The 22,225-nt window shown below is 43.9% G+C and overlaps 1 protein-coding gene across 1 annotated transcript in view; it reads left to right on the forward strand.

Moving 5' to 3' along the window:
• COL27A1 (collagen type XXVII alpha 1 chain) overlaps positions 1–22,225 on the forward strand; it is a 196,993-nt gene that overhangs the window by 56,277 nt on the left and 118,491 nt on the right. Inside the window, exons 11-14 of the mRNA XM_032233211.1 lie at positions 78–122; positions 6,030–6,083; positions 8,079–8,122; positions 13,584–13,588. Of these exons, the coding sequence (XP_032089102.1) occupies positions 78–122; positions 6,030–6,083; positions 8,079–8,122; positions 13,584–13,588 (148 nt within the window). The remainder of the gene's footprint in view (positions 1–77; positions 123–6,029; positions 6,084–8,078; positions 8,123–13,583; positions 13,589–22,225) is intronic.

Here is a 22,225-nt window from a genome sequence, read left to right on the forward strand (position 1 = left end):
TCAAAGATGCTCTGAGTGGTGAACCTCTGCCAATTAATTGCCTTTCGTTTGTTTCTCTCTTCCCTCTTGTGTTTTAGGGATTACCTGGACCGATAGGGGAGCCTGGCCTAAAAGGGAGCCAGGTAAGTCAGCAAGAAGAAGGTTTTTCTACAGCCAATGTTGGGTCTGCCATTGGCAGGTTGAGGTTGAAGCCATTCAAACGGCTGCTTCTCCACTCGTCTGCACTCTTAAATGGACATTTATTTTATTCAGTTTGTCAAACGTGTAAAAGATAACAGGTATATCTATAAATGTAAGTATGAAATTCAGTAAATGGGTACGAATAAATGGAGACAGTAAGACAGGGACGGGAAGGCACGCTGGTGCACTTATGCACGCCCCCTTTACAGGACCTCTTAGGAATGGGGTGAGGTCAACAGTAGATAGTTTAAGGTTAAAGTTTTGAGGGTTTGAGGATGTAACAATGGAGTCAGGTAGCGCATTCTAGGCATTGACCACTCTGTTGCTGTAGTTGTATTTTCTGCAATTGAGTTTGGAGCAGTTTACCCTGAGTTAGCATCTATTGTTTGCCCGAGTATTATTGTGGTTGAAGCTGAAGTAGTTATTGATAGGTCGGATGTTGTAGTGGATAATTTAGGAACTATGTTTAGGTCAGACCGTAGGCAGCGTAGTTCCAGGTTTTCCAAGCCCAACATTTCGAGCCTGGTGGCATAAGGGATTCTGTTGTGAGCAGAGGAGTGGAGGACTCTTCTCGTGAAACACCTCTGGACTCGCTCAATTGTGTTAATGTTCGACATACAGTGCGGATTCCAGGCAGACGAGCTGTATTCAAGGATTGGTCTGGCAAAGGTTTTGTATGCCTTAGTTAGCAGTACAATGTTACGGGAGAAGAAGCTTCGCAAAATTAGATTGACAACTCTTAATGCCTTTTTGGCAATGGTGTTACAGGGAGCTCTGGGGCTTAGATCGTTTGAGATGCGGTGGAAGAGATCGGAACTGAGAAAAAAGAGTCAGAAGGGGAGGACTTGGGCACTTCTCTGGCCGATTAGTAAGCTCGCCACTTTCTCCAGTTTGATTCTTGTACCAACCAACTCGGATTGCAGAGTTGAGGATAAGTTGAGAACATCGGAAGGACCAATCGGAGTCGGTCCCCAGGACCAAATGTATATTCTTCCAAATTCCGGGGTTCGTACTGGAACCCATTCCCTGGGAATTTCTCTCTCTTTAGAATATCTGAATAGGGAGATGTTCCTTTGGAATGGGTTCCAGTACAAGCCCAAAAGCTTAGAAAATAAACCTTTGGTTCCGGGGAACTGACTCAGATTGGATCCTGAAATGTTTGTTGTTGTTTGTTGCGAAGTTGTGTCCAGCCCATCGCGACACCATGGACAACGTTCCTCCAGGCCTTCCTGTCCTCTACCATCCCCCGGAGTCCATTTAAGCTCACGCTGACTGCTTCGGTGACTCCATCCAGGCACCTCACTCTCTGTTGCCCTCCATCGTTCCCAGCATGAGGCTCTTCTCCAGGGAGTCCTTCTTCCTTCTCATTAAGTCTTTGAGTTTCCTCTTCAGGATCTGTCCTTCTAAAGAGCAGTCAGGGTTGATCTCCTCTAGGACTGACCGGTTGGATGGCCTTGCAGTCCAAGGGACTCGCAGGAGTATCCTCCAGCACCAGAGTTCAAAGGCCTCCATTCTTTGGTGCTCAGCCTTCCTTATGGTCCAACTTTCACAGCCATACATTGCAACATTATTCTGGGACATTCATTCGTGAGGACACCAGATTTTTTGCATTTCTCCCCAAACTTGCCCTTGTGCTAAAACTACTATTCTTTATTAAAAAACCCTCCAGCAACTTTTGGGTGTGCATGCTTTAAAAAAAAACATCAGGTGCATTTTGATCTTAAGCCAAGGAGCAAGTGCCCAGCTACCTGGAAACGGAGAGGAACACAATTTGTAGAGTGAAGGGGCATGTACAACACTCACACCTGATTTCTGTGGGTTTTTCTGTTGTTTTTTAATCTCTTCAAAAGTTTTCCTCTCTGTTTAGTATTCCCTCTACCCTAGCATTACTGTTACTCCAGGTTCTGAGTATCTCCATATTCCAAGACAATAACATCAATGTTATTCCATGCTCTGACTATTTTCATACTCCCAAGGCGGTAGCATCAGTGTTACTCCATGCTCTGAGTATCTTCATACTCCAAGCCGGTAGTATCAATGTTACTCCATGTGCTGATGTTTGCTTCATTTGAAAAACAGTCTCAATTTTTCTGTTCTACTCTGGTGCTGGGTACTCCTTTCCCTCTTTGAGACTACTACTACTACTACTACTACACTACTACTACTACTACTACTACTACTTCTCTTCTTCTTCTTCTTCTCTTCTTCTTCTTCTTCTTCTTCTTCTTCTTCTCCTCCCTTTTCCTATTCTCCTTCTCCTCCTTCTCCCCTCTTCCTCTTCTTCCTGTTCTTCTCCTCCCCTTCTCCCCTCCTCTTCTTCTTCATCTTCATTTTATTCCTCTTCCTCTTCTTTTTCTTCTCTTCCTCCTCCCCCCTCTCCCTCCTCCTTCCCCTCCTCCTCTCTCTAATTCCTCCTTTCTTTTTGCCCAAAAAAGTCCAAATGGCAGGATTACTACCTTGTCTTGTTCTCTTCCTCGTCTCCTCTTTCCTCATCAATCACAACGGAGCTCCGGCATATCCGCCTCCTCTTTTCTCTTGTCATGTGTTTTTATTCCTCGGAGCAGTAAAACACTACCAGCTGCTTTTTTCTTGCCAGGAAACTTGTGAGCAATAAACAAAAAAACAACAACCGCACACACAAACACAACGCAACAACCCTTAAACCTGGCCGCGTTTTCATATAATGTGTGGAAAAGAGATGGGGTGGAACTAGGGGTACGAGTGAGTCAGCCTGGTAATGGCTTGCAGAAGTGGGCTTAAGCAGTAAGGAATTCTGACCTCTCTTGATCCCCTTTAGGAAAACTCAACTTCAAAAGGTTGCACTTCCATTCCGCAGGGAATGGAAGAAACAGTTGTGACGTTGCAAAAGTCCCGTGGTTCAGAGGAGAAGGGTCAGAACATGTTGAGGACCGGTAGTCCTCAACTTAGACCCAAACTGAGCGCTCTCCCTCCCCCAATTTTTTGTTGCTAAGCGAGGCATTTGTGAAGTGACTTTCCTTGCCACTGTTGTTGTTAAGGGAAACATTGCAATTACTCACGTAGTTGGCTTCTCTGTTGACTCTTATCACATGGTCACAACAGTGGATCACACACACACACACACACACACACACACACACACCACACACAATCAAGCCTCTGAATTTTGATCATAGGTCTGTGAGGATGCTATTTAAGCATTTAAGTGTGGAAAAAAATTCATAAGTCAATTTTTTTCAGTGTTCATTTATAAATGAACTGCTATAAATCTGTAAATCAACCTGGGTGGAAAGTGAGTTTGGCATATATTTTTTCCCCAAGGGTTCTTGCTTTTTCTAACTTGGGTGGAGAAGACAAAGAAGATCGAAGCGCTAGGAATAGCAGGGAAGTGCGGGGAATGATGATATTTGCAGAAGTACTCCCTTCCCCCAAATATGCTAATATCTATACTAAATATGAGCCATGGTGGTGCAGTGGTTAGAGTGCAGTATTGTAGGCTACTTCTGCCGACTGCTGGCTGCCTGTAACTTGGCAGTTCGAATCTCACCACGCAAGGTCGACTCAGCCTTCCGTCCTTCCGAGGTGGGTAAAATGAGGACCCGGATGGTTGGGGGCAAGAGGCTGAGACTGTCAACCACTTAGAGAGGGCTGTAAAAGCACTTGTTAAACCGGTATATAAGTCTTATTGCTATTGCTAAATATATAAAGCTGGAAGAATCTGTGCAATGATAACCAAGTCTGTTAAAGACTTAGGGCTGTGTTCATACCACTTTCTAACCCTGAATTACTGTATTTTTCAGACTATAAGACACACTTTTTTGTCTCCCAATAGGGGGCAAAAATGTCTGTGTGTCTTATAGACCAAATATCACCAAAGCCCCGCCCACCTGCCGGCCATTTTTTGGCCTCCTTTTTCAGGCCTTCTTTTGGCCTGTTTTTGAGGCCATTTTTGGGGCTCATTTTGGAGGCTTTTTTCGGCCTGTTTTTGAGGCTTTTTTTGGGGGGGGAGTCTTTTTTTGGCCCATTTTTGAGGCTTTTCCGGCCCGTTTTTGAGTTTTTTTCAGCTCGTTTTAAGGATTTTTTCAGCTTTTTAGGTTCATTTTCAAGGCTTTTCTTAGCCCATTTTGAGGCTTTTTTCAGGCTATTTTGAGGCTTTTGGGGGCTGTTTTTGAGGCTTTTTTCGGCCCATTTTTAAGGCCTTTTCAGCCCATTTTTGAGGCTTTTTAAGCCCATTTTTAAGGCTTTTCTCAACCCATTTTTGAATCTTTTTCAGCTCATTTTGAAGGCTTTTCTTGACCCATTTTTGATGCTTTTTCGACCTGTTTTTGAGGCTTTTGGGGCCTGTTTTTGAGGCTTTTGTGGGGGCATTTTTGAGGCTTTTTTCAGGCCATTTTTGAAGCTTTTCTTGGTTCATTTTAAGGCTTTTTTCAACCCGTTTTTGAGGCTTTTTTCAGCCCATTTTTGAGGCTTTTTTCAGGCCATTTTGAGGCTTTTCTTGGCCCATTTTTTGAGGCTTTTGGGGCTTTTTTCAGGCCATTTTCGAGGCTTTTGGGGTGTATTTTAAAGGCTTTTTCAGGCCATTTTTGAGGCTTTTTTGTTTTTGAGGCTTTGGGGCCCATTTGTGAGGCTTTTTTTGGCCTGCTTTTGAGGCTTTTGGGGCCTGTTTTTGAGGCTTTTTTCAGGCCATTTTTGAGGCTTTTCTTGTCTTGTTTTAAAGGCTTTTTTCAACCCGTTTTTGAGGCTTTTTCAGCCCATTTTTTCAGCTTTTTTTGACCTTTCAAGGCTTTTCTTGACCTGTTTTCGAGGATGTTTTGGTCCATTTTGAGGCTTTTTCCAGGCCGTTTTGGAGGCTTTTCTTGGCCTGTTTTTGATACTTTGGGGTGTGTGTTTTTAGGCTTTTTTCAAGTCGTTTTTGAGGCTTGGGGGGGGGCTGTTTTTAAGGCTTTTTAAAGGCCATTTTTGAGGTTTTCTTGGCCTGTTTTTGAGGCTTTTTTGGGCCCGTTTTCGAGACTTTGGCCCATTTTTCCAAAACAAATGGAAATGCCAGACCTTTGCTGTTCCCAGGGTGGCCTCACAGGCCAGATCTAAGGCACCCACAGGCTGGATGTGGCCTTGAGTTTGAACCCCTGATCTAGAAGAATATGAGAGTTACCTTGAATTACCTTAAGAGCCATGGTGGTGCAGCGGTTAGAGTGAAGTATTGCAGGCTCACTCTACCCACTGCCTGCAGTTCGATTCGATTCAAGGTTGACTCAGCCTTTCCATCCTTCCGAGGTCGGTCAAAGGAGGACCCAGATTGTTGGGGGGCAACACGCTGACTGTGTAAGCCGCTCAGAGAGGCCTGTAACCACGATGAAGCAGTGTATAAGTCTTAAGTGCTATTGCTATAGCTGTAGCTGATTGGATGTTGCATTAGGAGCTGTGGTTAGAATGCAGTATTGCAGGCTGACTCTGTCAACTGCCAGCAGTTCGATTCTGACCGGCTCAAGATTTTACTCAGCCTTCCAACCTTCCCAGGTTGGTAAAATCAGGACTCAGATTACGGGGCAAGAGGCTGACTCTGTAAACCGCTTAGAGAGGGCTGTATAAAGTACTGTGAAGCGGTATATAAGTGTTAATGCTACTGCCATCTGCCTGTTTCTGTTGGTTCCTCCTTCTCCTCTTCCTCCCTGCCAAGCACATGGTCCCTGGTGTGAGGGTATGTGCCCTTGGACTACATCGTGGAAAATATCACCATGCAGTCCATGGGCATATACACTTGCCCCAAGGTTTCTTTCGTCACGGACCCAACGCTGGACGATGACCTGCTCTGACCTTCCACCTTCCCGAGAGACAAACGCTCTTTGTTTTTCTTTCCCTGCTTCCCACAGGGGTACATTGGCCCACCGGGGCTTTTAGGAATGCCAGGGGCCGATGGGGAAAGAGTAAGTATTGGCCAGTCTTGCTTTATCATTGTGAAGTCTGGGGGTGTCCCCCAGGGATGGGATTGGAACGTTTTAGCAACCGATTCTCTGCCCGGTTGCTGGTGCGCATGACTGTGTGTGTGTGGGGGAATTTTTGCCCTCCCCAGGCTCGGGAGGCTTTCCTCCAGCCTCCGGGAAAGCGAAAATGGCTTCCCCCAGGCTCCGGATTTCTAGAATTCTGGGAGGCCTGTTTTTCGCCTTCCCGGAGCCTTTGCATGGGCCCTGCACTTACCTGGCATGATGAACGGGCCATATGTAGACTTCTGGGCGGGGGCGGGCGGGGCCAGCCGTCCTTCCAACTACCGGTTCGGCAAACCAGATACAAAATTAGCATCCGGTTCGCCTGAACTGGTCTAAACCAGCTGAATCCCACTCCTTTCCTTTCTTCCTTCCCTTCCTTTCCCTTCCCTTTCCTTCCTTACCTAATTCACACCTAATATTTTACATATCCTCCTCTCCCCTCCCTTCCTCCCTCCTCCTCCCTCCCTTCCCTAATTTACATCTAATATAGTGTATATATTCTCCTTCGCTTTGTTCCCTTCCCTTCCCTTTCCTTCCTTTTCTTACCTAATTCACTCTTAATATTTTTACATATTCTATTCCTCTCCTCTCCTCTCCCCTTCCTTCCCTAATTTACACCTAATATATTGTATATATTCTCTTCTTTGTTCCCTTCCCTTCCCTTTCCTTCCCTTCTTACCTAATTCACTCTTAATATATTTTACATATTCTCCTCCTCTCCCCTCCCTCCCTCCCTTCCCTAATTCGCACCTAATATATTGTATATATTCTCCTTCTCTTTGTTTCCTTCCTTCCCTTCCCTTCCCTTTCTTACCTAATTCACTCTTAATATTTTACATATTCTCTTCCTCCCTCTCCCTTCTTTCCTCCCTCCCCCCTCCCTCCCTCCCCCTCCAGGAGATCCATGGAATCAGAGATCCTAATCCTTTCTAGAGAGCTTCTGAACTTGAGACTGGGAACAGCTCATGCCTGTAGGAGTGCAACCCTTCTGCCCCTCCTGTTTCCCCCTCTTACGAAGCCCCCCCCCCGGTGGAAGAATAAACCATTTCGCTTCATTTCCGTTGGCTTTCCCTGTTTTCTAATCTGTAAACAATGAGGTCATGGCTGAACCGTGAGCACCCCAGGGTCAAAGTGAGGCCGGGAAAGTCTACTGGTGGCCAACTAGAGCAGGAAACCAACTTGAGTTCTTCCTGTACAGTTGGGAGCTTTGATAAAGAGAGTTAGAACTCAATGTGTGAGTTTTAGACTGACTTCCTTCTCCTAAGAGATTTCAGAGCAGGGCCTGCAGCCCACGCCCAGTGTGTCTGAGAACATTCCCACCCCCTGAGACACTCCCCTAAGACAGAGATAACTAGCCCTAGACTCATCCTTATCAAGGGGGCTTCACGGCCAAGTAAGATTGGACTTTGGATCTCTGTAGGCTTCATTGGGGAGTCCGTGGTCCCAGCTCTGCACTGCTAAGCCAGCTCCTCTGCGCTGTGCTATTGGCAGACCCTGGATCCCACAGCCTGCGACTGTGTTATATTACAAGAGGAATGCACTAATGCTCAGGAGATGCTAATTTAAGACTTTTGCGTAACTGAATCAGAACTATAAAGTGAGGTTCTCCAGCGAGCCTTGTTGGCTTGGATCTCCCCTGGGTCCAGATCAGTAGCTTAATTCATCCAGCTAAGCACTGTCTCCAATTCCTGTCTGGGGACAAACCGTGTGTGTGTGTGTGTGTGTGTGTGTGTGTGTGTGTGTGTGTGTTACTGAGACTCAAGACGAAAACATTTAAGGGCTGAATTGAACTCCTTCTCCATCTTCCTTTGCTCTCTCATGCTAACCTTCTGGCCCACCATCTTTCTAAGTTATTCCATGTTTTGATTTCCTTTTCTGGTTTCTCCTTTCTGGCTGTCCAGTTTTTTAATGTTTTCCCCTCTCCTTGTTTTTTAGGGAATCCCCGGAGTTCCTGGAAGAAGGGCAAGATCGGTAGGCCGGTAAAGTTTTTCCTTGTCTATTATGCAGATCTTGTTCCAAATGAAACAGGAGAAGGGTGGAGGGGATGGGGATATTGAAGTTCTTGAGAACATTGCAATTCTGGATTGTGCTGTCCCTTTGGGTTGGTTGATGATGAGCCAATGATGTGTTGTGGACTCTTGAGTGACCACACAGATAGATTTTCTCCATGATGACCTACACTTAACTTGGTCCTTCAGGTCTTTTAATGGTGTGCTCATCTCTACTGTCACTGAGTCTGTCCACCTTACTGGAGGTGATCCGCTTCTTTTTCCTTCCATCTTACCCACCATCTGGATCTTCTCAGAAAGCCAGATCTTTAACATGTCTGAAATAGGACAATTCTAAGCCTAGTTCTTCCCACTTGGGGTGAAAACTCTGAGTTGAGTTGTTCAGTGATCCCTTGGTTTCTTTTCTTGGATGTTTGGTGTGTTCTCCAATGCCTACAGAGATTCTCCATCATCCAGGTCATGGTTGTCCCAAAGGTGCTTTTTGAAGAGGCAGCTGGACTTTCTCTTGTTTTTCCTTGAGACGTTTCACTGCTCATCCAAGAAGGAAATCCATCTGGCTCTTGAAAATGACCTGGCTGATGGAAAACCTTTTAGCCTTCTCAACGCCAAAGTTCAAAAGCCTGATTTCTATGGAGATTCTCAGTCCTCCAGGTCATGATTATCCCAAAGGTGCTTTTTCAAAGAGGCAACTGGGCCTCCTTGTTTCTCTTTGAAGACGATTTGCTTCCATGAAATGGAATAGAATATGGAATGGAATGGAATATGGAATAGAATAGAATATGGAATGGAATGGAATGGAATATGGAATAGAATAGAATATGGAATGGAATGGAATAGGAATGGAATGGAATGAAATTGGAATGGAATGGCTTATGGAATGGAATAGAATATGGAATGGAATGGAATGGAATAGAATATGGAATAGAATATGGAATGGAATATGGAATGGAATAGAATATGGAATGGAATAGAATATGGAATAGAATATGGAATAGAATATGGAATGGAATAGAATATGGAATGGAATAGAATAGAATGGAATAGAATAGAATAGATTGGAATGGAATGGAATGGAATAGAATATGGAATAGAATATGGAATGGAATAGAATAGAATTAGGAATGGAATGGAATAGAAATAGAATAGAATTAGGAATGGAATGGAATAGAATATGGAATGAAATAGAACAGAATTAGGAATGGAATGGAATAGAATAGAATAGAATAAGGAATGGAATGGAATAGAATATGGAATGGAATAGAATATGGAATAGAATAGAATATGGAATGGAATGGAATAGAATATGGACTGGACTGGAATAGAATAGAATATGGAATGGAATGGAATAGAATATGGATAGAATATGGAATGGAAGAATAGAATATGGACTGGAGGACTGGACTGGAATGGAATAGAATAGAATATGGAATGGAATGGAATAGAATAGAATAGAATAGAATTCTTTATTGGCCAAGTGGGATTGGATACACAAGGAATTTGTCTTTGGTGCAGATGCACATAAAAAGGAAAGATACATTTGTCAAGAATCATAAGGTATAACCCTTAATGATAGTCATAGGGTACAAATAAGCAATCAAATCGTACTATACAATAAATATAAATGATAAGGATACAAGGAACAAAGTTATAGTCATACAGTCATAAATGGAGGAGAGGGGGTAGGAACGATGAGAGATTAATAGTAGTGCAGATTGAATTATTTGTTTAGCAGAGTGATGGCATTCAGGAAAAAACTGTCCTTGTGTTTAGTTGTCTTGGTGTGCAATGCTCCATAGCATCGTTTTTGAGGGTAGGAGTTGAAACAATTTATGTCCAGGATGTGAGGGGTCTGTAGCTATTTTTCACATCTCTCTTTTTGACTCCTGCAGTGTCCAGGTCCTCAATGGAAGGCAGGTTGGTAGCCATTGTTTTTCCTGCTGTTCTGATTATCCGTTGAAGTCCGTGTCTGTCTTGTTGGGTTGCAGAGCCAAACCAGACCATTATGGAGGTGCAGATGACAGACTCAATAATTCCTCTGTAGAACTGAATCAGCAGCTCTTTGGGCAGTTTGAGCTTCCTGAGTTGGCGCAGAAAGAACATTCTTTGTTGTGCGTTTTTGATGATGTTTTTGATGTTAGGTGTCCATTTTGGGTCTTGAGATACAGTAGAACCTAGAAGTTTGAAGGTCTCTACTGTTGATACTGTGTTGTCTACTATTGTCTGTAAGAGGTGGTAGTATGAGAAGGTTTCTCCTAAAGTCTACCCCCACTTCTACGGTTTTGGTGTGTTCCGTTCCAGATTGTTCCAGTCGCACGACGAGGCTAATTGTTCAACCTCCCGTCTGTATGCAGATTCATCGCTGTCTCGAATGATCACTGTTGTATCATTGTGGGTTTGAAACTGTTAAAACAAAACACAGAAAAGGAAAAGCGGACGATCCTCCCAAAATTAAAGTGAGCTAAACTAAACAACGGTTGTTAAGCGTAGAATATCTGGTGGGGATTTTGATGCAACTTGTATTGTATCAGAATTCCCAATCTTCTCCAGATGTTTCCCTCTCACAGTCTTCCACTCCAAATCCTCATATTTCCCTTCTCTCTTTTTTTTTAAATAGAGCACTTAACTTTGATCTTGTTCTTAATGTAGTTTCCCTCCCTCCCCCATTCTTAAAGAGAAGGGCGAGATTCTCTTTGGCAAATATTTTTCACTCCGGTTGGGATTTTCTCTGCAAACAAAGCAAACTCAAACCTTCCATTTCTGAATCATTTGTGTTACAGTGGTTTTTTTTTTTTTAAAGACAAACTTCTAACGTGCAATTAAAGAGAACAGTTAACAGATATTTCAGAGGGGTTTTGGAGCACGCTTCATCTTAGCGTGCATTTGCTAATGGGTATAATTACAGCAGAAAGCTTGTAGTGGAAAATAAACTTGGAAGGGTAGGAGGGAGGCTCGTATTTCTTCCCGATTGGTCTCAACAACCAAGAGTATCTCAGGATCTTTTAATTCAGAGGACTGATTTTCCCCTCCAGGGAGCGTATTAAGGAATAAGAAAAAAAGAAGAAGAAAAAAGTTTGGAGAGAAATGGATATTCTGGGTATTCGTGTGACAAGCCGGTTGTTGCCATTGTGATGTTTTTCGTTTGATTTTCAATTTTGCCGAGTTTCTTGACCATTCATGTGTCACACACTTCTGTGTAGAAGTGTGTTGCTTATACTGGAACCAGGTGCCCTCGGATTAGGTTGCTGTTAGCCTGAGAGCCCTTCTCCTAAAGGGTTGGCCTCCAGATTAAGAATTGGCTTGGCCTCCTTAAAAGAATTGAGTATCCATTCATTGGATTCTTCCGCCTTGAGAAGTTGTGAGAATTTCCCATCTGTCTTCAAACTCCTAGTTTCATTGTTAGAGGAGAACATTTGGTGTTCTTCCAGGGCGGGAGACCCATGGGCCTTTGGTGGCCCCTGCCCCATTTTCATGTCTTTCAGGGTCTCTTCCACGTCCCATTATTTAGCAAAGAGGTCAAGCTCCTTCCATGAAGTGATACGTAGCTAAGTATGGGTAGGTAGGTAGATAGATAGATAGATAGATAGATAGATAGATAGATAGATAGATAGATAGATAGATAGATAGATAGAGAGAAATAGATGGATGGATGGATGGATGGATGGATGGATGGATGGATGGATGGATGGATGGATGGATGGATGGGTGGATGGATGGATGATGCATGCATGGATGGATGGATGGATGGATGATGGATGGATGGACGGATTATAGCTGGAGATGGACAGACGGATGGATAGATGATAGATGGAGTTGGATGGATAGATAGACAAGTTGTATGAATACATTTAATACAATAACACAATGATAGATAGATAGATAGATAGGTAGTAGGTAGGTAGGTAGGTAGGTAGGTAGTATAGATAGATGATAGATAGATAGATAGATAGATAGATATATGATAGATATATAGATAGATAGTAGATATGATAGATGGATGGATGGATGGATGGACGGATTATAGCTGGAGATGGATAGACAGACAGACGGATGGATAGATGATAGATGGAGTTGGATGGATAGATAGACAAGTTGTATGAATACATTTAATACAATAACACGATATAGATAGATAGATAGATATAGATAGATAGATGATAGATAGACAGACAGACAGACAGATAGATAGATAGATAGATAGATAGATAGATGATAGATGATAGATAGATAGATGATAGATAGATAGATAGATAGATGATAGATATATAGATAGATAAGATTATAGCTGGAGATGGACAGACAGACAGACAGACAGATGAAGTTGGATGAATACATATAACACCATAACACAATATAAATTAGATAGATAGATAGATAGATAGAATGGATGGATGAATGGACAGGATAGATAGATAGATAGATAGATAGATAGATAGATAGATAGATAGATAATAGATATAGACAGAAAAACAAGTAGAGTTGAGTAGATAGATAGGTTGAATGGATAGATGTAGAGATAATAGACAGACATACAAACAGACACGTTGAGTCGATAGAGGAGTTGAATGGATAGAGACAGGCAGGCAGGCAGGCAGGCAGACATATAGATAGATGATAGATGGATAAGATTATAGCTGGAGATGGACAGACAGACAGACAGACAGACAGACAGATGAAGTTGGATAGATAAACAAGTTGGATGAATACATATAACACCATAACACAATATAAATTAGATAGATAGATAGATAGATAGATAGATAGATAGATAGATAGATAGATAGATAGTTATTCATTCAGTAGGCCTCCCAGAGTGATGTAACAATGTTAAAAAAAGGAGGGGATTAAAATAGATGCGCTGGACGTGAGTCAAAGCTTGGAAGCCTTCCAAGGGACCTCGGCTCAGCAGGGGCGGGAAGGCACACGATGAATCTTGGAAACAGACTTTGATGATTCCACTCCTCGTCCATGCTGCTGTTTTCCAAGGAACAAAGCTGCCCGGGGAAGTGGCGATTGGAAGGTAGCAGCATGTTAGGGTAGTGTGCCAACAGGAGGGAGGCCTGCTGTCACACCCAGTCTCGAAGCTCTGGGAAACCCTGGGTAACGTTGATGTGTCCCAGAAGGAGAATTCAGATGTTGAGGGCGGGAAAGGAATCTTTTACAAAAAACAGGCTGTGAAGGAATCCCCCATTCACATAAGACATCATTCAGTCCTTGACCCAATTGGTTGTGCTCCACAGCTTTGGCAGTGAATACATTGGGTCGCATGCCATGGGGAGCTGAAATCTCTCCGTTTCCTCAAGTTTTTCCTCCCGCTCCAACCTCTGCTTCTCTCCGTCTTGCTCAGAGAGCTTTGGAGTGTCCATCGGTGTTGTGCTCTGGAGTGACAGCCTTATCCCATGATGGCAGCCGCTCGGAACAGAGAGTCCCAAAGTCCTGGTTTCGCTGTTTAGACCATGCGGTACTCTACGTAATTGGTGGAAAAAGACTTTTAATGGAAGGACATTGGTTTTGTGTTCAGAGATCCCACCATTCTCCCAGACTCATTCATCTTTCTCCAATCTGCAATTTGGAAGGGAAGCAGGGGTGAGATTCAGCCAGTTCAGACCGGTTCAGGTGAACTGGATACTAACATCTGATTCGCTGAACCGGTAGTTGCAAGGACCGGCTGGCCCCACCCACCCTGCCCCTCCCCTGCCCCTCCCCTCCCAGGAGTGTCCACATGGCCCCTTTTGGATGACATAAGTGCTGGTTCACTGAACCGTAGTTTCAAGGACCGCTGGCCCCGCCCACCCTGCCCCTCTCCTCCCAAGTCTCTACACGGCCCGTTTCGGATGACATAAGTGCTAGTTCACTGAACTGGTAGTTTCAAGGACCGGCTGGCCCCGCCCACCCTGCCCCTCCCTCTCCTCGAGGAGTCTCTACATGGCCCGTTTTGGATGGCATAAGTGCTGGTTCACTGAACCGGTAGTTTCAAGGACCGCTGGCCCCGTCCACCCTGCCCCTTCCCTCCCAGGAGTCTCCACATGGCCCATTTTGGATGACATAAGTGCTGGTTCACTGAACCAGTAGTTTCAAGGACCGGCTGGCCCTGCCCACCCTGCCCCTCCCCTCCCAGGTGTCCACACAGCCCTAGCAGGACCCCACACCAACCCCGTGTTTCCGGAGAACCTGTAGTAAAAAAAATGCTTAAAAAGTTTTTTTTTTAAAGTTCCGAAGATCGGCTGTGCAACGTGTTTTTTTATTACCAGTTTGGGTAAACTGGCCCAAACTTTTAGCATTTCACCCCTGATAACAGGACTGTCCCATCAAAGGATGATTTCCTTTTTTTTTTTTTTTTTTGAGTTTTGCAGATTTTTTAATCTTTTGAAAAAGCCTCTCCAAAGCCACCGGATCTGGTTCCAGCTTTAGAGACCTTTCCCTCTCTTAAAAGGACCGTGTGAATGGATCTTGCACTGGTCGGCGTTTGTGCAATTTTTGCAGCATTGCAAACCCCACTATTCTGTCCACCCGCCCCCCCTTTTTTTTAATTTGGCAAGGCAGAGAGAGAAAGTTTATTCACAGTACAGGATTTCCAAGACCTCTGCAGCCAACATAAGCTTTCAGATGCTTGCTGGATTTATTTCTCCTCTCTCCCTGCCCCCCCCCCCAAATGACTACTTTTAAATGAATCCTGACTGTATTCCCCCTTTGATTCCTCGTTCCTTTTCTTCTACGTGCGTGTATGTGTTTGGTAAGATTTCATTTTTGTAAACCCTGCGATCATTGGGAACCCAGGGATGGGCTTCAAAAATTTCAGCAACCGGTTCTCTGCCCAGTAGCTGGGTGGGCGTGGGCATGGTCTAGTGGTGGGTTGTAGGTGGTACGCCCCGGTACGGTGCTCCGGAGGGCCCACCTCGCCACTTGCCCGAGCTCCTTAACGGTTCCGCACATGCTTAGTTCTAAGTTGCTTCTCTCTTTGGTTAGTTTCCACCCGTTGCTTCTGGTCCTACCCTCAGGTGCTTTGGAGAATAGTTTGACTCCCTCTTCTTTGGAGCAGCCCCTGAGATATTGGAAGACTTCTATCATGTCTACCCTAGTCCTTCTTTTCATTAAACTAGACATATCTAGTTCCTGCAACCGTTCTTCCTATGTTTTAGCTTCTAGTCCCCTAATCATCTTCGTTGCTCTTCTCTGCACGCTTTCTAGATTCTCAACATCTTTTCTACATCGTGGCGACCAAAACTGGATGCTGTTTCCAAGTGTGGCCTTACCAAGGCCTTATAAAGTGGTATCAACCTTTCACATGATCTTCATTCAACCCAATGCCAGCAACTGTTCTTTATATATTTTATCCTCCAGTCCCCTCATCCTCTTTGTTGCTCTTCTCTGCACTCTTTCTAGAATCTCAACATCTTTTTTACATCGTGATGACCCAAACTGTGTGGCCTTACCAAGGTGTCATAAAGTGGTATCAACACTTCACATGATCTTGATTCTATCCCTCTGTTGATGCAGCCTAGAACTGTGTTGGCTTTTTTGGCAGCTGCTGCACACGGCTGGCTCCTATTTAAGTGGTTGTCCACTAGGACTCCAAGAGGCCTCCCACAGTTACTACTATTGAGCAAGGTACCACCTCTACTGTATCTGTGCATTGGGTTTTTCTTGCCTAAATGTAGAACCTTCCTTTTTTCACAATTGACTTTCATTTTGTTAGATAGTGCCCAATGTTCAAGTTTATCAAGATCCTTCTGTATCTTAAGCCTATCTTCTGGAGTGTTGGCTATTCCTGCCAGCTTGGTGTCATCTGCAAATTTGATGAGTTCCCCATCTATCCCCTCATCCAAGTCATTGATGAAGATGTTGAAGAGTACCGGACCTAAAACAGAGCCTTGGGATACTCCACTGCATACTTCCTTCCGTGTAGAGTTGAATATTCTGTTAGACCAACTCTAAACGTTGGTTTATATGGTGAGAGAAGGGAAATATTTAATTCCCTGAAAGAGGGTTGTATTACTGATTACTCTGAAGTTTTCCTCTTTGATGGTTCAGTTGATACAACATGAAGCTTTCCTGCCTTGTGGAAGACACAACTTGCTGTTTGTTGTCTTATTCAACAAAGTCTTGTTGACTTTGCAGAGCTGCTGAGCTTCCTTCCTTGCGGCAAAATGCAAATTCCTGCAGACGTTCAACTTAAAAAAAGGGGTTTTGTTTCTTCCTTGACAATGCCAGCCGTGCACCATGGGTGGAGAGCAAACATTGCTGAAATGTTTGGAATGTTAACCTCGGTGGTTACAATTGTTGTGAAGCTAGAGAGCTGTGGGCTGAATCGGTCAACAAAGACCTAATTTGTGAGACGAGATGAGTTGGCCTCACAAGATGAAACGAAGGTTCGTTGAAGGACTACTGGCTTGGAAACCAGGATAAAAATTAGCTTACTTTTGCTCATCTAGTGGGACGTGGTGACTCAGGGGCTAAGACGCTGAGCTTGTCAATCAGAATGGTCGGCAGTTCGGCAGTTCGAATCCCTAGCGCCGCACAATGGAGTGAGCTCCCGTTACTTATCCCAGCTTCCGCCAACCTAGCAGTTTGAAAGCAGGTGAAAAATGCAAGTAGAAAAGGGACCACCTTTGGTGGGAAGGGAACAGTGTTCCCTGTGCCTTCGGCATTGAGTCATGCCGGCTACATGACCACAGAGACGTCTTCGGACAGCGCTGGCTCTCTGGCTTTGAAACGGAGATGAGCACCGCCCCCTAGAGTCAGCAATGACTCACACCTTGCTCATCTGGCTCACTGTTATTGTTCTCAACTGTAAACTTCTAATGCGTCTCCTTGTCTTTCTTTCAAATGGGGGACTTAATTAGGACCTTGAAATCTTATCGCATGGAGAAGATATTTGCATCTTCACAAAGAGCCACCACAATATTTTCTTTCTTCCTTTTTTTACACTCCTGCATTCATTGCCTAAGATTCTTTCCTACCATTTTCTTCTCCTTTCACTGCTTTTCTTTCTGTCCCTTTTAGGACTCAGAGAAACTCAAGATCTTCCTCTGATCCCTTTCTTTGGTGTCTTCTCCTTGCATCCTGGGCCATTGTCATGTTCTCCTCCATTTGTCTTAGTCTCCATAAACGGGATCAAAAAGGGGTCAAAACGATCCACCACAATAGAATAGAATAACAAAGTTGGAAAGGACCTTGGAGGTCTTCTAGTCCAACCCCCTGCTCAGGCAGGAAACCCTATACCACTTCAGACAAATGGTTATCCAACATCTTCTTAAAACTCCCAGTGTTGGGGAATTCACAACTTCTGGAGGCAAGTTGTTCCACTGATTAATTGTTCTCACTGTCAGGAAATTCCTCCTCAGTTCTAAGTTGCTTCTCTCCTTGATCAGTTTCCACCCATTGCTTCTTGTCCTGCCTTCAGTGCTTTGGAGAATATTGGAAGGAAGGAAGGTGGGAAGGAGAGGAGGAAGGGAGGATAAAGAGAAGGAAGGAAGGAAGGAAGGAGAGAAGGATGGTAGAGAGAAGGATGGGAGGGTGGAAGGAAGGAGAAAGAAGGATTTCTCCTTGATTAGTTTCCACCCGTTGCTTCTTGTCCTGCCTTCAGGTGCTTTGGAGAATAGCTTGACTCCCTCTTCTTTGGGGCAACCCATGAGATATTGGAAGGAAGGAATGAGAGAAGGAAGGAAGCAAGGAGAGAAGGAGGGAAGGAAGGAGAGAAGGATGGGAGAGAGAAGGATGGGAGGGTGGAAGGAAGGAGAGAAAGAAGGATTTCTCCTTGATTAGTTTCCACCCATTGCTTCTTGTTCTGCCCTCAGGTGCCTTGGAGAATAGCTTGACTCTCTCTTCTTTGGGGCAACCCCAAAGATATTGGAACACTGCTAGTTCCAATTAGTTTCCACCCATTGCTTCTTGTTCTCTTGCTTTGGTGTCTTTTGCTTGCATCCTGAGCCATCATCATGTTCTCTTCCATTTGTCTTCTCCACCGAGGCCTAATCATACATACATACATACACACACACACAGAGAGATACAGACACAGACACACAGACATACATTTTATGCGTAGTCTCCAATTCTTAACCATCTGTTGGACGGATTCCACCTCGATGAAAGACAGATTCTTGCACACTCACGAGTTTGGCTCCTGGGTATCTTCACGCACACCTTCTTCTGTGTCTTACACATTCGCTTCAATGCGTGTGAAAACGGTGGTGAACCAATCCCTTTCTCTCTTGAGGCCTGAAACAATGTACTTTAAATGGACTGATATTGAGATTTGAGATGATATTGAGATATATTAGGTGAGGTGAGCCAGACCTAAAGACGAAGAACAAACACTCTTGATTGAATCCAACAGGATAATATTGTGTTACAAATATGTTCCAAGTGGGAAAGTTTACGGCTTGTTTATTCAATGCCAGTGAGTGCTGGATCATTTTATGCCGTTCCTGAGGATCGTCAATAATTCATTTTAAAAACCCAGTTTAAATCTGGAGGCTCCAATGTTTGGTCTGTCCTATTCCTTGTGTAGGATAGCTCAGTGGCTAAGACACTGAGCTTGTCGATCAGATGATCGGCAGTTTGGCAGTTCGAATCCCTAGCGCCGTTAATGGAGCGAGCTCCCGTGACTTGTCCCAGCTTCTGCCAACCTAGCCGTTCAAAAGCATCTTAAAAAATGCAAGTAGAAAAATAGGAACCCCCTTTGGTGGGAAGGAAACAGTGTTCCCTGTGCCTTTGGCATTGAGTCATGCCAGCCACATGACCACGGAGACGTCTTCGGACAGTGCTGGCTCTTCGGCTTTGAAACGGAAATGAGCCCCACCAACAGGCAGAATGGAAGGCTGACTCATTCAAGAAACTTCCAAGGATCTGATGAGATAGTTTGAGGGGCAGTTGACATGAATGTGGATTCTCATCTTTAGATCTTCTGCAGAGCAGCGAGAGGTGGAAAAAAAGGGGACCGTGTCATTATTTTGATAGTCAGAAGCCATCTTCATCTGGGGGAATTATGAAGTCCCGTTGAGTGGGCCACCAGAGACAAAGTCACATTTGGCAATAAGAGTAGTCTTCATTAAGGGTGTGCAGAACATTTTGGGGTTTAATCCCAAAGATGCCTTTATTTTCAGGAGGCAATTGGACTTCCTTGTTTTTCTTCGAAGACGTTTTGCTTCCCATCCAAGAAGCTTCTTGGATGTAAAGCGAAACATCTCCAAAGAAAAACAAGGAAGTTGAGTTGCTTCTTGAAAAAAGCACCTTTGGGGACAACCATGACCTGTGTGACTGAGAATCTCCATGAACATTTGAGTTTAGAGCCCAGAATGGTGTCCTTAAAACAGATCCTTCTGACCATTGCAGAAGAATTTTGCACACGGAAGAGCTTTCTTTATTGCTAAGCTCAGGGAGAGGATTCAGCCGGTTTGGAGTGGTTCGGGCGAACCGGATGTTAATTTTGGTTTTCCGAACTGGTAGTTGCAAGGATTGGCTGACCCCTCCCCACTCCCCTCCCCCCCAGGAGTCTCCACGCAGCCCTTTTTGGATGCTGGGTAAATTCAGGACCCGCACAGAGGCTCGAAAACTGAGAAGTACCAGAGATCCAGAAAATGGCTCTGTTTTCAGCCTCCGGAGCCCTCCCGAAAGCTCAAGGAAAGCCTCTGGAGCCGGAGAAGGGCGAAAATGCCCCCCCTCACTGTGGTGCAGAAGCCAACTAGGCCATGCCCCCATGGCCACACCCACGCAGCAACCCCTTGCTTAAAAATGTTCAATCCCACCCCTGGCTAAACTAGTTAACCAGCTAGTTAAGGCCCTGGAGAGGAGGGTTCCTGATAGCTTTCCGGCATCAAAAGGGTTGAATTTCAAACAGCTCCTGTATTGTAGCAGACTTCCGGCCTTTCCCCGCCAATCTAAAAATGATCTGAACAGTGCCAGTGAAAAATCACTTTGATGAGATAGTTAATCAAAATGACTCACAATAGGAGACAGTAATTTTTGCTGGAAGCTTCTTGCTGATCCCATCTAGCTGGAATGGTTCATTGGCCCGGGATTGCAGTGAAGCTGGGATCCTATCTGAAATTACCGTATTTCCCCGAAATAAGCGCTTGGCCTTATTTTCGGGGAGGTCTTACTATTTTGAGGCGCAGGAGGCGGCGAGCGTGGTCACCTCATGGCTGTTGCTGTGTTGCAATATTTCGGGGAGGGTTTATTTTCAAGGGAGGACTTATTTTAAGCGCATGCACTCAAAAGCCCGATTGGGCTTATTACCCAGGTTGGTCTTATTTCGGGAAAACAGGGTATTTAGAAGGCAAACTGGATTCTGAACAATTGATTGCATCTTGTGGGGAGTGCCTGTTAGTCCTGCCTCTTAAGAAAGATGACATTCACTGCTTGGTGACCTAACAGCTTGATTGATGCGGCTGGATAATATGAGCCACCACGTATTCATGGGCACAGACTGCTTTTTTTTTGGGGGGTGGGGGGTGGCAGTGGTGGTAAATGATACCAACTTTAAGAGGCCAGATGTAAATTTGGCTCTCTGTTGGACAATGGAGAATGCATTCACCTGGCCTGCCTTGTTAAAAGGAAAGAACGAAAGAAAGAAAGAAAGAAAGAAAGAAAGAAAGAAAGAAAGAAAGAAAGAAAGAAAGAAAGAAAGAAGAAAGATTATTTGCCTGCGTTGATCTGAATGCAGCCTTGTGATTCTAGAGAAATTTGATGAACTCTGGGCAAAGCGCCCAAGCGCTTAATCTTTGTGGTTGATCTTCCTCTTTGGCAACACGTCAGTCAAAATCTTTTCGGAAGCGTGGAATTGCTTGTCAGTGAACTCTTTGCAAAAAAGTGTATGTGTGGCTCCTGGTCTTTCGACTGTAGGTGTATCGAAGTCATATCTGAAATGAACACCTTTCTTCTTTCCTTCTTTCCGGTTGATGGACGTGCAAGTAGGCATGTTCAGGCCGTGTAGGAATAGAATAGAATGGAAGGTAATGGAAGGGAAAGGAATATGGAATGGAATGGAATAGAATATGGAATGGAATGGAATAGAATAGAATAGAATATGGAAGGGAAGGGAGGAGAAGAGAATATGGAATGGAATGGAATGGAATGGAATAGAATAGAATATGGAAGGGAAGGAGGAGAAGATGGAATGGAATAGAATAGAATAGAATATGAAAGGAAAGGGAAGAGAAGAGAAGATGGAATGGAATAGAATAGAATAGAATATGGAAGGGAAGGGAAAGGAATATGGAATGGAATAGAATAGAATATGGAATGGAATAGAATAGAATAGAATAGAAATGGAAGGGAAGGGAGGAGAAGAGAATATGGAATGGAATGGAATAGAATAGAATATGAAAGGAAAGGGAAGAGAAGAGAAGATGGAATGGAATAGAATAGAATAGAATAGAATATGGAGTGGAATAGAATAGAATAGAATATGAAAGGAAAGGGAAGAGAAGAATATGGAAATGGAATAGAATAGAATAGAATATGGAGGGGAATAGAATAGAATAGAATATGGAAGGGAAGGGAAGGGAAGGGAAAGGAATATGGAAATGGAATAGAATAGAATATGGAAGGGAAGGGAAGGGAAAGGAATATGGAATGGAATGGAATAGAATAGAATAGGAATGGAATGGAATAGAAATATAGTATGGAAGGGAAGGGAAGAGAAGAGAAGAGAATATGGAAGGGAAGGGTAAGAGAAGAGGAGAAGATGGAATGAAATAGAATAGAATAGAATAGAATATGGAAGGGAAGGGAATATGGAATGGAATATGGAATGGAATGGAATAGAATATGGAATGGAATGGAATAGAATATAATATGGAAGGGAAGGGAAGGGAAGAGAAGAGGAAAGATAGAATCAAATAGAATAGATAGAATAGAATATGGAAGGGAAGGGAATATGGAATGGAATAGAATAGAATAGAATATGGAAGGGAAGAGAAGAATGGAATGGAAATGGAATAGATTAGAATAGAATATGGAATGGAAGGGAAGGAAGGGAAGGGAAGAGAAGAGAATATGGAATAGAATAGAATGAATGGAATGGAATAGAACAGAAATCAATTCATTCTCTTCTGTTCTGTTCTGTTCTAT

This window comes from Thamnophis elegans, chromosome 16, assembly GCF_009769535.1.
Source record: "Thamnophis elegans isolate rThaEle1 chromosome 16, rThaEle1.pri, whole genome shotgun sequence".
Classification (NCBI taxonomy): domain Eukaryota; kingdom Metazoa; phylum Chordata; class Lepidosauria; order Squamata; family Colubridae; genus Thamnophis; species Thamnophis elegans.